Below are 15,729 nucleotides of genomic sequence, written 5' to 3'. Positions count from 1 at the left end.
CAGGATCAAGCAGGCATGCAAGAAGCAGGAGCTGGAGAACTGGAACAGGCTAGGAGGGATGCAGGAACCAGAAGGCTAGGAACAGGCAGGCAGGAACACAGGAACAGGAATCAGCTGGCAACTATCACAAAGCAACCACGTTGCAAGGCACAGGAGGAAGTCAGACGCCGAGTTAATTCCCCCTCGGCGTCTGACGTCATCCAGGAGGCGGAGCTGGGCTTTCGCGCTGGAGGCCCTTCAAAAGGGCCTCCGCCGCGAGCGCGCACAAGCCCTAAGGGCGGGGCCTACTCCTCCGGCGGCGTCTCCCTCGTGGGAGCGCTGCCGACTAGGCCGCAGCTGCCGCGGCGTTGTTGCGGTCGTGCCGCGCTTGGGGCCCCGGACCAGGTAGGGGGTTCGGTCGCGCTCCTCGCAACCGAAACCACAACAACGGTAACATGAAATAGACTTAGTTTTTGGGTACTTGCCAGGTTCTTATGGCCTGGATTGGCCGCTGTTGGAAACAGGATGCTGGGCTTGACCCTTGGTCTGACCCAGTATGGCATATTCGTATGTTTTTATTTTAAGCAGTAAGTTTTGAGACCTTATTTGCTTGAGTTTCTGAGCTAATAACTTTCCAGCCTTGTTGCCTGATTCAAAATGCTCCTGTCATACCAAGTTCAGGGAATGTGCTAAGTTGTAGATTTCTTCCCATTTCAGCTCTTCCCTGGCCTTGCTCAGCTGACAGAGGGTGCAAGGGTCCCCTTTCAATGCGTGCCGACATGCTAAGGATTTTATAGAATGTTGGAGCTCCTCTACATTTCTTAACATAGGCAGCTCTGGCAATAAACACCCCTTGAATGTAGGCTTTATAACTATTCCCAAATCACCTCAGGTTAGGATTCACCCGTGTCATTGATGGAGAATAAAAATTTGGTGTCATTTTGGAGCGACGTAGTAAATTCTTGATCTAACAGCAGGGAGTCATTGAGATGCCAGAATTTAAGCCCAGGGTCTGAGTTTACAAATGTAATGTCCAGCCACACTGGAGCATAGTCTGACCAACCTATTGCTTCTACCCCAACATCGCGAACCCTAGTACATATGTTTTTATCTATCAAGAAGTAGTCTATCCTGGAATAATTATTATGAACCGGGGAGTAGAATGTATAGGAGCGTGATGAAGGAAAAAGGGAACGCCAAATGTCAATTAGGGTCCACTCGTCCATGAAAGTATTTTTTTTTATTTTTTATTTTTATTGCATTTCAAAATTAACACAATTACACTTGTGAAAGAAATTAGAAGTACATTGAAATTCAATATAATCCTTTCTACATTAATCAAAATCAAAAAGGAAAAAGATAATATCCCTCAATATATAGGAAATGTTGCTCAGGGAGGTGGACCCTTGGCCTGGTGCAGGATTGATAGGCTCCCTGGGCGGACCCAGAGAGTGCCTACCACCAGGAGGCGGAGCACAGGAGGAGACAGAGGCTGGCTGGAGCTTCACCAATAGCAACCCGGGGTTCTCAGGTTGAGCCCTTGGTTACCTGGGCCGCCTGGTCTTAGGTGGGTCTTGCAGAATCTCCGAGAGATAAAGTTCAGGGGTGTGCCCACCACGGACAAGGGTGCACAGTCGATGTTCAGGCTAGGTTGTCCGGAAGCCAGAGAAGGCCAGAACAGAGTCCCTGAATGAAGAGCAAGGATCAAGGCCAGAGTCAAGGGGAGAGTGGTCAGCCGGAGCAAGGGTCAATACTAGAGGTCAATCCGTGAATGGTCAGATCAAGCGAAGGTCAGGTTCCAAGCAGCGTTCAGACATGGTCAGGCAGGCAAAGGTCGGTTCCAGGCAGTGTGCAGACGTGGTCAGTGGACAGGCAGAGGTCAGCTTCAGGCAGCGGTCGGACGTGGTCAGGCAGGAAAAGGTTGGTTCCAGGCAGCGTGCACACGTGGCCAGTGGACAGGTAGAGGTTGGTTCCAGGCAGCGTGAAGACATGGTTAGTGGACAGGCAGCGGTCAGTTCCAGGCAGCGGTCAGACGTGGTCAGTAAACAAGCAATGGTCAGGTCGGAGAAGGTTAGCCAAGTGAAATAGCAGAGTTCAAGAACTTGCAGTCACCAATAGGCAAAGGGACGCCGGAAACCTTGTTGCAAAGGCAAGCTCTAGTTGTCAGAACTTGCCTTAAGTAGGCCAGGTGAGATGATGTCCTCAGGAGGGGCCTGCAGTCTTCGGGTGCCCTGGCCCTTTAAATCCTGAAAAAGGACACACGTGCACGCCTGGAGAGCCCCTGGGAGGAGGAAGGATCAGTGGCAGCGTCTCTGTTGCAGGGATAGTGTGCGAGAGGGACAACGGCAGCAGCAGCGCCATCACGCCGCGAAGACAAGTGCCGCAAGCCAGGACAGTGGAGGCGGCACAACGCTGACGGCGCTCCTCTCCCGTCGTGGGAGTTGGAGATGAGGGAGGCCAGCTGCGGCCTCCGCTGCTGACCACCGCAACAGTACCCCCTCCTCAAAGCCCCCCTCCTGAGGGTTTCATTGGGTTCAATGCCGGATGTCCTCTAGACTATGTGAGTCCTGAGGTTGAGGTACCACAGGATCTGGAGGGAAGATGATTCCGGGGTGGTTTGGAAGACTGGCTACGACTGAAGGAAAACAATGCTTTTCCCTCTCTTGTTGTAGGAGGACTCGTAGACTTTGGACCTCTTCTTCTTTAAAAGACAGGAGGGACACACTCTACTGGGCTCTCTTCCATGGTAGGGGAAGGACTGGATGAAGAATAATGGGCAAATTAGCGTTGTATGTCACTTGGTCAAAGCTGGTTGCCAGCCTCGTGTCTCCCCAGCTTCTGCAGGGGACACAGGGGATCCTGGGGTAGATAGGGAATAACGTCTACTGGGAGACCATGATGTACAGCCAGATTATGGAATATACAGCGGAACAGCAGTATTTCAGTGACTCTGGGTGGGGCGCACATTGAAACTCCCCCCGTTTTGTCCAAACAGTGAAATCTACTTTTGACAACTCCAAAGGTGCATTCTATGCCACATCGGGTAGAACATATGGCCTCAAAGTACCTCGTCTGTGCTAGCGTGCTGGGAATAGCGACGAGGTGAGAAGCCAGGTCCTGCAACCTAATCCCGAATCTCCTGTGGCATAGAGAGAATGGCTGAATCATTCATACCACCGTGACGTTGTGATACTGCTGCCAACCCACAGCATGCTATAATAAACTAGAAGCTAAGCTCCAGCTTGACAGAGCCTTAAAAGGTTATTTCCAAACCCAAAGTCCATGCTGCCTTTTACTGTGACACTATAATAGCACTTGCTGTTATGGGATCGGGCCGTGCCCCGGTCCCTCCTCCTACCTCAGGGCCGGCCTGGCCCGCACAGACTCCTCTTCGGCCTGGTAGGCTCGACCAGCGTCCTGCCGCGGCTCTCCCTGTGCGAGGGAGACGCCGCTGACCCGACGCGCTTGGCCGCGCGCCTGGGGGCTGGAGCCTTAAAGGAGCCAGCGCGGGAAATTCGAAGAGGATGCCCCGAATGATGTCAGACGTTGCAGAGTATTTAACCCTGCAGCTTGACTAGGACAGCGCCTTGCAACAAGGTTCACTCAGTCCCCTGAGTTGCTAGTTGCTGCGTTAGATCTTGGATCATCTCTTCTGTCTTCTGGCTTCTGATCTGGCTTCGGCTCTTGACTACGCTACAGCTTCCGCCCCTGAATTTGGTTTTGACTTCTGACTTCTGGCTTCTGACCCGGCTCTGTCCCACGACTGTTTCCAGCTTCTGCCCCTGGCTCTGGCTTCGGACCCCTGACTTCTGGCTTCTGACCCGGCTTCATTCTTGGACTCCGACTTCAGCCTCTTCCACCACCTCAGGTATCCGGTACTTGCTGGCCCAGAGGATTCTCCTAAGTCCCAGCAGCTCGGGCTCTCACGGGCTCCTCCCGGGGGAGCCGCAGGCTTCCGAGGGTGAAGATTCTTCCAGCCTCCTGGGTCCAGCCGTCCTCTTCGTCCATCTCTTCGGCTGCTGCCCGGATCCTTGGTCGCATAGGGTCCCGCCTAAGTCCAAGAGGTCCAGGTTCCTACAGGCTCCTCCTGGGGGGACCTCGGACTTTCAGTGGTGAAGTCTTCTCCGGAGTCTCTTCAGCGCCGCCTCCCGGCTGTGACGTTCCCTGTGGGTTCCCACAGGATAACATCTGCAGTCTCAACCGGCCCAAGGGTCCATGACCATAACACTTGCTTATGCTGAGTCAGGTCTTCCTGAATGGAAAACGGCATCTGGAGTTCCTACACAATATGTCCATGTCACTCACAACCAAGCTATCGCTACCTGTTTGTAGTACTCCTCTAACACTGAAAATGTATATCACATCTGCCACACATGTCACTGCAGAAAGACAATAACCTCATGGTATGATTGTGCATGTCCCTGGCTGTTCTGCAGTATGTCCTCCAGGGAAATACATTTATCTGACATGACACAGGATGATGATAGGGCCAAAATGCACAGCACCCAGCTTCAATTTAACCCATGTGATGGACAAGACAAACTGTGTCTGACATCCTGGCTGACAGAGTACTAATAGGGCACACATGGCCTGGGAGTTTTTGTACTATGGACACAAAAAGATTTTGGTTGACAAGTGACATTTCAACAGCTCCAAAAGAGGATTTGAACAGCTATTTGCTTAAAGTAAACAAGTGGAAAGTCTCTAGTGCCTGGTCACACACTTAATTTTACAGCAAGTACATTGTTTGGACATGCAACATTAGTAGGCCTCTCTGGTATGGGGAGAGAAAGCTGAACCCTGGCACTATAGCTTGTAGACGTAACTGTACAAGCCACTTGTCACGTAACCAATGCAGTCACATCCTCGACAGCACCCCGTGGCAGTGCAGTTTGCTGTAAATACATAGCCAGAGAGGGACTATAGAAAGAAGCATCACTCTTACCTACAAGCCCACCGTCGCCATAGAGGTTGCCTTCAAAATTTTCAAACAGGCCAGATTGCCTAAGTATAAAGGAATTGTGCACAGCTCCTGGGTACCTGGCGACCACAATCAAGCGTCCCAGATCATTTGCACACTGATGGAGTGGAAGAGCTTTCTGTTGCGGTAGATCTTCTCCATACGTGCAAGGCAGAAAGAGTGAAATCAGCATGAAGTAACATGTAAATTTGTCCGTGCACTATGTTTTTCAGGGCAGTCACTAGGCCTTGCCCATGGTGCTTTGTTTGTTAAAAACTTCTGTCCCACTACAAAATCCTTACCAAATTTAATTAACCTAACCAAGAAATACTTGGAAGAAAATGATGTTACCATTACACAGGATTTTTGGAAGTTACACTGAAGTCCACTATTGTCCCCCAAATATCTGCAAGGACACAAAGAAGTAAACTGTTGATTCAAAGGAAATTGATATCTTTTGAGGATTTGTTAATGCATGGTGGCATAAGTGTTTAGAGCTTTGTTTTAAAATTGTACAGCAAACAAACACTAACTTCTGTTTATTAAAACAATCAATATGCTTTTTTTTTTTCCCTTTCTTCACTTCTGTCCACTAAACTAAGCTCCAATATTCACCCATAAAAATGAACAGTAATTTTTTTCCACTGATTTTCTCCCATTTTTATTCTTGTGAAAATAAACCCTGGTAAATTCCCAGGAAAAATAAAATTTAAAAATTAAAATGAAGATTAGAGGATGGCCAATAAAATGCCAATCTTTAAAAAGAGCTTAAGAGGTGCTCTGGGAAACTATAGACAAATGAGCCTGACGTCAGAGCTAGGAAAAATCATAGAAACTATTCTAAAGAAACAAAAGTGCAGAACATATAAATAGACATGGCTTATTGGGACACAGTCAACATGGATTTACCCAAGGGTGTTGCGGGCTCTGTCCACGTTCGGCCCGCACACGGGCCTGCTCACCTCGCTAGCTACTCTGCAGGTCACGGGTTGGCCTTTGGAGCGGCAGCCGCAAGCTCCTCTAGGCCTTGGCGTCCCGCGGCGGTGGTCGCCGGGCCTTCTACTGCGCACCAGGCCTCACGCCAGAGTTCGGCGTCTCCAGTGGTATTGGCCACGCCCCTACATGCGCGCAGACCACCCGGCTTCTTGTAGAGTCAGGGGCGGTCCTAGCTCTGTGGCGCGCTCTGATTGATGGAACGATATAAGGAAGTCCCTGCCTGCAATTTCTTGCCTTGGCAATCGGGTCGGCACTGTAAGTGTACTAGTTTGCCTCAGCGTTCACAGTCTTGTTCCAGTCTTGTTCCAGTGTCTGTCTGTCCTCACAGGTAGTACCCTCAGACTGTCTCTCTGATACTGACCTTGGCCTGTTCCTTGTGACCTCGTCTGACCTACAGAACCTGACCTCTGCCTCATTGACTATTCCTCGGACTGATCCTCGGATTCTGACCTCAGCTGCCATTGACCACGTCTTCTGATTCTGACTCTGTCCCTTGCCTTGTCATTGCCTACTCTTTTGGGCCTTCCTTGCCTCTCCAGGCCAACAGTGTGAAGTCTGATCGCGCTCCCTTGCTGATCATGGGCACACCTCTCTACTACCTCTCCAGGAGACCCTGCGAGGCCCACCTAAGTCCAAGCGGCCTGGGTCCCTATGGGCTCCACCCAGGGGGACCTCGGGCTTCCAGTGGTGAAGCTCATCCTAGCCTCTGTCTCCTCCTGTGCTCCGCCCTCTGGGGGCAGGTGCTTCCTGGTCCCTACCAGTGAGCTGTTCTCCAGTGCTCCAGGACAAGGGTCCAACTCCAAACGCAACAGGTTGCCAAGGCCATGGACTCGGCGGAGTCTCCCGCCTCCTGGGCCCTTCCGGGTTTGGCCACCACAGTCCAAGAACATTGCAGGGCTTTGGAATCGCTAGCCTCTTCGGTGGAAGAGCTTTGTTCCCACAGCTGCGAGATACAGCTCTGGCTAATCCTGTGGGTCTATCGGCCTCTATGCTACCCAAAGCATCGTTGGCGCTCCCTGCACCTCCCCGATACAACGGGGACCCACGCTCCTATCATGGCTTCCTCAATCAGTGCTTCATGCAATTTGCACTGCAAGCATCCTTGTTCCTGAAGGAATCAATCAAAGTGACCTTCATCCTTTCTCGCCTGGAAGGGAGGGCTCTGGCATGGGCCTCTCCCTTATGGGAACGCTTTGATCCTATGCTTTCCAAGCTACCTGAGTTTATTGCTCTCTTCAAGCAGACCTTCGGAGACCCAGGCCGCAACAGCCTACTCCATCTCCGTCAAGGGTCTCGGACCCTCTCTGAGTATACGGTGGAGTTTAGGACCCTAACTACTGAGCTTGGGTGGCAAGAAGATTGTCTGCAAGCCATCTTCCTAGATGGACTCTCCAGTGCTCTCAAAGATGAACTCTCCATCTGTGAGACTCCCACGTCTCTAGAGGACCTGATTTCCCTCACCGGGAATATCGACCATTATCTCCGGCAAAGGCGCTTAGAAGTAAAGGCTTCCCGCTCTCCTACACCGTGTTCCATGCGTGTCCAGAGTCCTCCAGCCAAGATTCCAGCACCACCACCTTCTCCCGTGGTGGAATCTATGGAGGTGAACCATGGGCGATTGACTCTGAATGAACGCTTTTGTCGGAGGAAGGAGGGTCTTTGCCTTTACTGTGGCACTTCCGGACATCTTTGGCAGTTCTGTCCGGCCCATCTGGAAAACTGCAACGCCTGAGCCTGGCGGGGGTCCGGAGCTTAGGCGCTACTGTCACCGGCCCCCAACTCCTGCTTCCAGTCTCTCTGGGCATCCAGGCCCACTCCTTCACCACCACTGCTCTGGTCGATACAGGAGCAAGTGGCAGCTTTATCATGGATGACATTGTCAAGCTTCTGAACATTCCTCTTCAGCCATTAGATGTAAGCCTCTGCATCGCCTCCATTCAAGGAGAAAATCTTCCAGGGCTCATCACCCATCGAACAGTGGCTGTCCGTCTTACCGTGAGCACTCACCACAAGGAGGAGTTATCCTTCTATGTGTTAAAACGTTCCACACATCCGGTCATCCTGGGGCTGCCTTGGCTCCAGATCCTCGAACCCCAGTTTGATTGGCATTCCCTGCAGTAGGTGAGGTGGGGTCCCAAATGCCAGAAGACATGCCTATGTCAAGTATCTCCAGCAGTTTCTGTCATGAAGTCTCCCACTCTATCTGGCTTTCCTACTCTGTATGTTGAGTTTGAAGACGTCTTCTCGAAGCAGAAGGCAGATACCTTGCCTCCGTTACACAATTTCAATTGCTCCATAGAGCTTCTGCTGGGCACAACACCTCCCAAGGGCAGAACTTACCCATTGTCTTGCCCAGAAACCCTAGCCATGTCTGATTATATCAAAGAGAACCTAGAAAAAGGGTTCATTCGTTCCTCTGATTCTCCCGCTGGAGCGGGCTTCTTTTTCGTTAAGAAGAAGGACGGCAGTCTATGCCCTTGTATTGATTACAGAGGGCTCAATGCCATAACCTGCAAAGACTGTTACCCTCTGCCCCTTATCAGTGAGCTGTTTGACTGCCTTCAAGGGGCACGGATCTTCACCATGTTGGATCTGAGGGGTGCGTACAATCTGGTATGCATCCAACCCGAAGATATCTGGAAAACCGCATTCAATATGAGGGATGTTCACTATGAATATACAGTGATGCCCTTTGGGCTATGCAATGCCCCAGCGGTCTTTCAACGCCTTATGAACGAAATCCTCCGAGACCTCTTGTACTCATTTGTAGTCGTATATCTCGATGACTTCTTGATCTTTTCCAAGGACCTCGAATCCCATTGAGATCATGTTCAGATTGTCCTCCAACGTCTAAGAGAAAATCATCTATATGCTAAGTTAGAAAAATGCCTCTTCGAGCAAATTCGCTTACCCTTCCTAGGGTACATCATATCCGAACGAGGTTTCTCCATGGATCCAAAGAAAGTCCAAGGGATCCGAGATTGGCCCCAGCCAGTAGGCCTACGGGCCTTACAACATGTCCTTGGTTTCTCCAATTGTTACCGGAGCTTCATTGCCAATTATTCTACCCTAGCTGCTCCGCTCACCGCCATGACCAAGAAAGGGACTAACACTCGTGTGTGGTCACCCAAAGCACAAGCCGCCTTTCAGACGTTAAAAGAAGTCTTCTGTTCCGGTCCTTCTCTTCAGCATCCAGACCCAAGATGTCCATTCGTCGTTGAAGTCGATGCCTCCGCAATTGGAGCGGCAGCCATCTTAAGTCAGTTTTCTCCAAAGGGCAAATTAATACCTTGTTCATTCTACTCCCACAAGTTCTCTCCCACAGAGCAGCACTACACCATGGGTGACCGAGAACTTCTCGCCGTCAAGTTGTCATTCCAAGAGTGGTCCCCTGGTTGGAAAGGGCGCAACGTAAATTTACCATTTTCACGGACCATAAGAATCTTCAGCACCTGAAAGAAGCTCAACTCTTGAATCCTAGACAAGCCCGATGGGCGCTCTTCTTTGAACGATTCAATTTTGTCCTACAATATCGCCCAGGTCCCAAGAACCTCTGTGCTGACGCTCTATCGAGATCCTTTGAACCAGAGGATGTTCCTGATGTTCCCAGAACCATAATAGATCCTGCCTGCATATCCCTTGCCGTGACCACCACAGTTCCAGTGGGGAAAACCATCGTTCTACATAGATTACGTGAACGAGTTCTGAAATGGGCCCATGATTCCAAGTTGGCAGGACACCCGGGTCGTACCAGGACCCTAGAGATGCTGCGGAGATATTACTGGTGGCCCAACATGGTGCAAGACTCTCGTAACTATGTGAATTCATGTCCCGTCTGCGCCCAACAGAAGCCACCTGCCGGAAGGCCTTGGGGTCTACTCCGGCCGCTTCCAGCATCTACCGAGCCATGGTCCAGAATCTCAACGGACTTCATCACAGACCTGCCTCTGTCTCAGAACAATACCATAATTTGGGTCATCATCGACCGTTTTTCAAAAATGGGTCACTTTATTCCCTTGCCGGGCCTCCCATCGGCCCCACAACTAGCCAAGTTGTTCCTGAAACACATTTTCCGTCTCCATGGACTCCCAAAAGAAATAATATCTGACCAAGGACCACAGTTTGCAGCCAGATACTGGCGCTCCTTATGCAAGAAATTTAATATTGCCCTGTATTTTACGTCAGCCTATCATCCACAGGACAATGGTCAAGCTGAAAGGACCAATCGGACCTTGAAAACATTCCTCTGCTCTTACGTGAATGACCAGCAGGACAACTGGTCTGATTTGCTACCCTGGGCTGAGTTGTCACATAATACCCATGTTGCTGCTGCCACCGATGTATCTCTGTTCTCCGTGGTACTCTGAAGACAACCTCAGCTGCCACTTCCAGTGCCTCTGACTGTTCCTTCCCCAGTGGCACAGTTCATGGCCCACACCATTCGCCAGGTGTGGAATCAAGTCAAAGAACGCCTTACCCAAGCCGCTGAATGCTCCAAGCGTACTTCTGATGCCCACAGACATCCCACTCCACTCTTCTGTCCTGGTCAGAAAGTGTGGTTAAGCACCCGACACATAAGGTTGAGACTTCCTTCTCATCCTCTGGCTCCCAAGTACATCGGTCCATTTCCAGTGCTTCGAAGAGTGGGAGCAGTGTCATATCAGCTACAGCTACCACGTGCTATGGGCATCCATAACACATTCCATGTCTTGTTATTGAAGCCTTTGATCCTCTCCTGGCCCTCTCGTAGAGATCACCCTCATCCATGGATCTCCACTGAACCTGACTCATCTCTTCAGGTAAGAGAGGTCCTTGACGTCCGTCGGCGTCGAGGTACATGGGAATACCTCCTAGCCTGGGAGGGTTATGGGGCCGAGGAGAATTCATGGGAACCTTCCCATAACATTCTCGACAAAGAACTTCTTAAATCCTTCCATAGAACCCATCCTGACAAGCCAAGGCCGTGTAGAAGAGGGGGTACTGTTGCGCGCCCCGTCCACGCCCGGCCCGCGCACAGGCCTGCTCACCTCGCTAGCTTCAGGTCACGGATCGGCCTCCCCAGCGGCAGCCGCGAACTCCTCTAGGCCTTGGCATCCCATGGCGGCGGTCGCCGGGCCTTCCACTGTGCACCAGGCCTCACGCCGGAGTTCGGCGTCTCCACTGGCGTTGACCACGCCCCTATGAGCGCATGGACCACCCGGCCTCTTGTAGGGCCAGAGGCGGGTCCTAGCTCCGTGGCGCGCCCTGATTGATGGAACGATATAAGGAAGCCCCTGACTGCACTTCCGTGTCTTGGCAATCGGGTCGGCACTGTAAGTGTACTAGTTTGCCTCAGCCTTCACAGTCTTGTTCCAGTCTTGTTCCAGCGTCCTTCTGTTCCTGCGTCTGTCCGTCCTCTCAGGTAGTACCCTCCATCTGTCTCTCTGGTACTGACCTCGGTCTGTTCCTTGACCTTCCTGTCTGCTGCCTGCATTCTGACCTGTGCCTGCCTTGTGACCTCATCTGATCTCCGGAACCTGACCTCTGCTTCATTGACTACTATGATTGATCCTCGGATTCTGACCTCGGCTGCCATTGACCACGTCTTCTGATTCTGGCTCTGTCCCTTGCCTTGTCATCGCCTAAGCTGTTTGGGCCTTCCTTGCCTCTCCAGGCCAACAGCGTGAAGTCTGACCGTGCTCCCTTGCTGATCGTGGGCATGCCTCTCTACTACCTTTCTGGGAGACCCTGCGAGGCCCACCTAAGTCCAAGCGGCCCGGGTCCCTACAGACTTCACCCGGGGGGACCTCGGGCTTCCAGTGGTGAAGCTCATCCTAGCCTCTATCTCCTCCTGTGCTCCGCCCCCTGGGGGCAGGTGCTTCCTGGTCCCTACCAGGGAGCTGTTCTCCACTGCTCCAGGACAAGGGTCCACCTCCAAGCGCAACAAAGGGAAGTCTTGCCTCAATAATCTGTGATATTTTTTGAAGGGGTTAATAAACATGTGGATAATGGTAAGCCTGTGGATACAGTGTATCCAGATTTTCAGAAGGTGTTTGACAAAGTACCCTATGAGAGACTCCAGAGAAAAATAAAAAGTATTGAGATAGGAGACAATGTCCTATTGTGGATTATGAATTGATTAAAAGATAGGAACTGAGAATAGGATTCAATGGCCAGTTACCTCTATGGAGGAAGGAAATCAGTGGAAAATGAATTGAGCGAAGAGATTAAAGCTGCAGACAAAAAATTATTCCAAGTTTTTAAATCACAAGTGGATAGTGAGAAATTACAGGAGGACTTTGCAAGACTGGGCCCTCAAATGGCTGATGAAATTTAATGTGGCCAAGTAGAAAGTGATGCACATAGAGAAAAATAATCCAAACTGTACTTACACGATGATAGGTTCCATTTTAGGAGTCATCACCCAGGTAAATGATACAGCAACATCATGGACAATATATTGAAATCTTTGGCTCAATGCACGCAGTGATCAAAAATCTAACCGAATCATGGGAATTATTAGGAAAGGCATGAAGAATAGCATAATACATTTGTATGACTCCATAGTGTAACTGCACCTAGAGTATTTTGTGCAATTGTACTGTGATGCATCTCAAACCAGATACAGCAGAACTAGGAAAGGTATAGAGAAAGACAATCAATATGATGAAGGGAATGGAATGGCTCCCCTATGAGGAAAGGCTAAAGAAGTTAGGGTTCTTCATCTGAGAGAAGGCTGAAGGGAGATATGATAGAGGTCTATAAAATCATGAGTGGCATAGAACAGACAAATGTAAATTGGTTGTTTATTCTTTCAAAAAATAAAAAGATGAGGGGACACTCCCTGAAGATACTAAGTAGAATATTGAAAATACATCAGAAAAATATTTTTTCATTTAACATACAATTAAGCTCTGGAATTCAATTCTGAAGGACGTGGTATAGGCAGCTACTATAGCTGGGTTTAAAAATAGGTTTGGATTAGTTCCTACAGGGAAAGTCCATAAACAGTTATTAATCAGGTAGATGTAAGGAAGCCACTGTTGCTCTCGGGGGTGGATCCTTGTCCTGTGGCAGTGGAGATGCGCCTCCTGATAGGGACCAGACGGCAACTGCCACCAGGGGGGGGAGCACGAGAGGAGACAGTGGCTAGAGTGAGCTTCACCACTGGAAGCCCAAGGTTCCCTCGGGAGGAGCCCGTAGGGACCCGGGCCACTTGGCCTTAGGTGGGCCTCGCAGGGTCTCCTGAGAGAGTGAATATCCGGCATGCCCACAGACAGGAGGAGAGTGCGGTCAGGTTTGAGACTGGAGGTCAGATGGGACAAGGAGGACCAGAACAACGCAGGAGATGACAAGGCTAGGAACAAAGCCAGAATCTGGAGGCGTGGTCAAGCAGGCAGAGGTCAGAGTCCAGGAGTCAGTCCAAGGAGTGGTCAACAAAGCTGAGGTCAAGAGGCAGGCAGCAGGCAGACGAGTCGAGTAGCAGGCTGGGGTCAGGAGGCAGGCAGGTCAAGGAACGGACTGGAGTCAGGAGGCAGGCAGCAGGCAGGGCAGGTCAAGGAACAGACTGGGTCAGAAGGCAGGCAGGCAAGCAGACAGGTCAAGTAGCAAACCAAGGCCAGTACCAGAGAGACAGTCTGGAGGTACTACCTAGGGAGATGAACAGACGAACAGGAACAGGAGGACGCTGGAACTAGGAAGCAGGAACAAGGCAGGAACAAACTGGAACAGAAGAATCCTGGAACTAGACTTGGAACAAGGCAGGAACAAGTACAAGCGCAGAGACAATCTAGTAACTGACCTGATTGTCAAGGCAAGGAAGTGCAGGCAGGGAATTCCTTATAACAGAGAATCAATCAGGGTGCGCCGTGGAGCTAAGACCTGCCCTTGGCCCTACAAGAGTTTGGGCGGTCCGCGTGCACGCGCGTAAGGGCGTGGCCAGCAGTGCCGAAGACGCCGAGCTCCAGCGTGAGGCCTGGTTCACAGTAGAAGGCCCGGCGACCGCCGCCGCAGGTCGCTGGGGCCTGGAAGTACTGGCAGCTGCCGCTAGGGAGGCTGACCCGGGACCTGCCATGGAACCATGAAGGTGAGCAGGCCCGTGCACGGGATGGGAGCGGACAGGGCGCGTAACAGCCACTACTTATCCCTGGGCATAAGAAGCATGGAATCTGTCTACCACTGAGATCCTGTCAGGTACTTGTGACCTGGATTCGCCACTGTTGGAAACAGGATACTGGGCTTGATGGACACTTAGTATGACCCAGTATGGCAATTCTTATGTTCTATACATAGAACAAGCAGGGATCTCACAGACATTACTCAAAACAATCATGAATCTAATACCCCAGCTACCTATCAGTAAGTCCAAACAATAAACAAACAACAGATGCTCCAAAATGCCATTATCAGAACAATCATGGGCAGCAAGAAATGGGAACATGCCTCTCCCCTCTTAGTTGCCCTACACTGGTTTCCCATTTCTCTACATATCCCAGCATTGTAGTTGTGATTATGTTTCTGTACATGCATTACTTTGCATTTATCCACATTAAAATTCATCTGTCATTTAGAAGCCCAAGCTCAAAAGGTCCTTCTGCAGTTCTTAACAATCTGCTGCAGTTTTAATGTCTCAAAACAATTTTGTAACACACCAATATAAATCTGCCACAACCAAGGTGATCACTCCTACAGAGATACTAAACAAAAAAAATACCCTGATACCAATAAACTTAACTCATTGAATGTCATAAGAAACTATTACAATTTTTAAAGATGAGAGGTGGTGTTCTCATACTTTCTCATTACTCGGTACCATCCAGGTTACTTACCACTGATGTACTAATTATTAACAGTCACCAACCGGCCTCGTTTCTTCGCAGTCAACAGAATATATATATTTTAACGTATATTTTTGTCAATGCATATAAAATATTCTGAAAATTACTTTCTTCAATAAAAAATTATTTTCACACCCCAATGATTCCCTGTACGTACCAGGATCAGTCCAGACGGTGGATTATGTCCCCCGTCCAGCAGAGGGAGTCAGACCAAACTTCTGGGGGAGGAGCTACATAAGCCCATATCCCAGGTCTCCTAGCTCAGTAGTGTTCGGTCTTCAGCAGAAGGAGCAGGGGAACTCCAGTTATCTTATTTTCTGAGGGATCAAGTTGACTAAAAAAAACAAAACAAAAAAACAGGAAAGTAAAATTTTTGAAAGGGGGCTCGTTGTAGTTTGGAGCCTTTCACTCCATTGACTCCCCCCCCCCATGCTTCTTGCTGACAGGCCTGTTCCTTTCCTTACTGTCTCCCTCAGTCGGGTAAGTATTTCTTTTTATTTCCTCACAGGTTTGTCTTTTTCGCGCCAGACCGCCGGGGGTGAACGTTAGAGGTTCTAACCTCTCCCCCCTCCCCCCCCCTTCCATTGGTATCTGACCCGCGGCCCCACGACATAATATTCCCCGGGGCAGCTACCGCCGCCGGGAAGTCCCATTCCCCGGCAGTTCTTCTACCTCCCGGGTTGGTGGGGCACTTGGGGCGTTCTTATAGCTGCGGCTTTCCCTTGGCGCCGAAGAGCGAGTGTTTCACGCCCCTCCTCCCAGACCCATTATGCAGAGAGCGGTGGTCTGCAAGACATGTGGACGGCTTGGGGGGTCGCCTATCACGGGAGTGGCTTTGCACGAGTTGCCTCCCTGGTGGGGAAGGTGGCTCGCGACTGGGGGGCTGCGCTGGAGATTGCGGGCAGGACCGCGAGGGAGGACAGCGACAGGCCCCGTTCCCGCTCAGCGCAGAAACAGCGGCCATTTTGCGGCAGGACA

At 50.6% G+C, this 15,729-nt stretch overlaps 1 protein-coding gene across 5 annotated transcripts in view; it reads right to left on the bottom strand.

Moving 5' to 3' along the window:
* Positions 1-15,729, bottom strand: part of ENTHD1 (ENTH domain containing 1) — a 547,844-nt gene that overhangs the window by 94,415 nt on the left and 437,700 nt on the right. For 4 of the 5 annotated variants that reach the window (XM_029590172.1, XM_029590176.1, XM_029590173.1 and 1 more), the window contains one exon: positions 4,925-5,092. The exons of the other annotated variant lie outside the window; for it this stretch is intronic. In XM_029590172.1, the coding sequence (XP_029446032.1) occupies positions 4,925-5,092 (168 nt within the window). The remainder of the gene's footprint in view (positions 1-4,924; positions 5,093-15,729) is intronic. 5 annotated transcript variants of the gene reach the window in all.

This window comes from Rhinatrema bivittatum, chromosome 2 (assembly GCF_901001135.1).
Source record: "Rhinatrema bivittatum chromosome 2, aRhiBiv1.1, whole genome shotgun sequence".
NCBI lineage: Eukaryota > Metazoa > Chordata > Amphibia > Gymnophiona > Rhinatrematidae > Rhinatrema > Rhinatrema bivittatum.
Note: the sequence above shows the minus strand (reverse complement) of the source record. Positions and strands in the feature narration are given on the sequence as shown.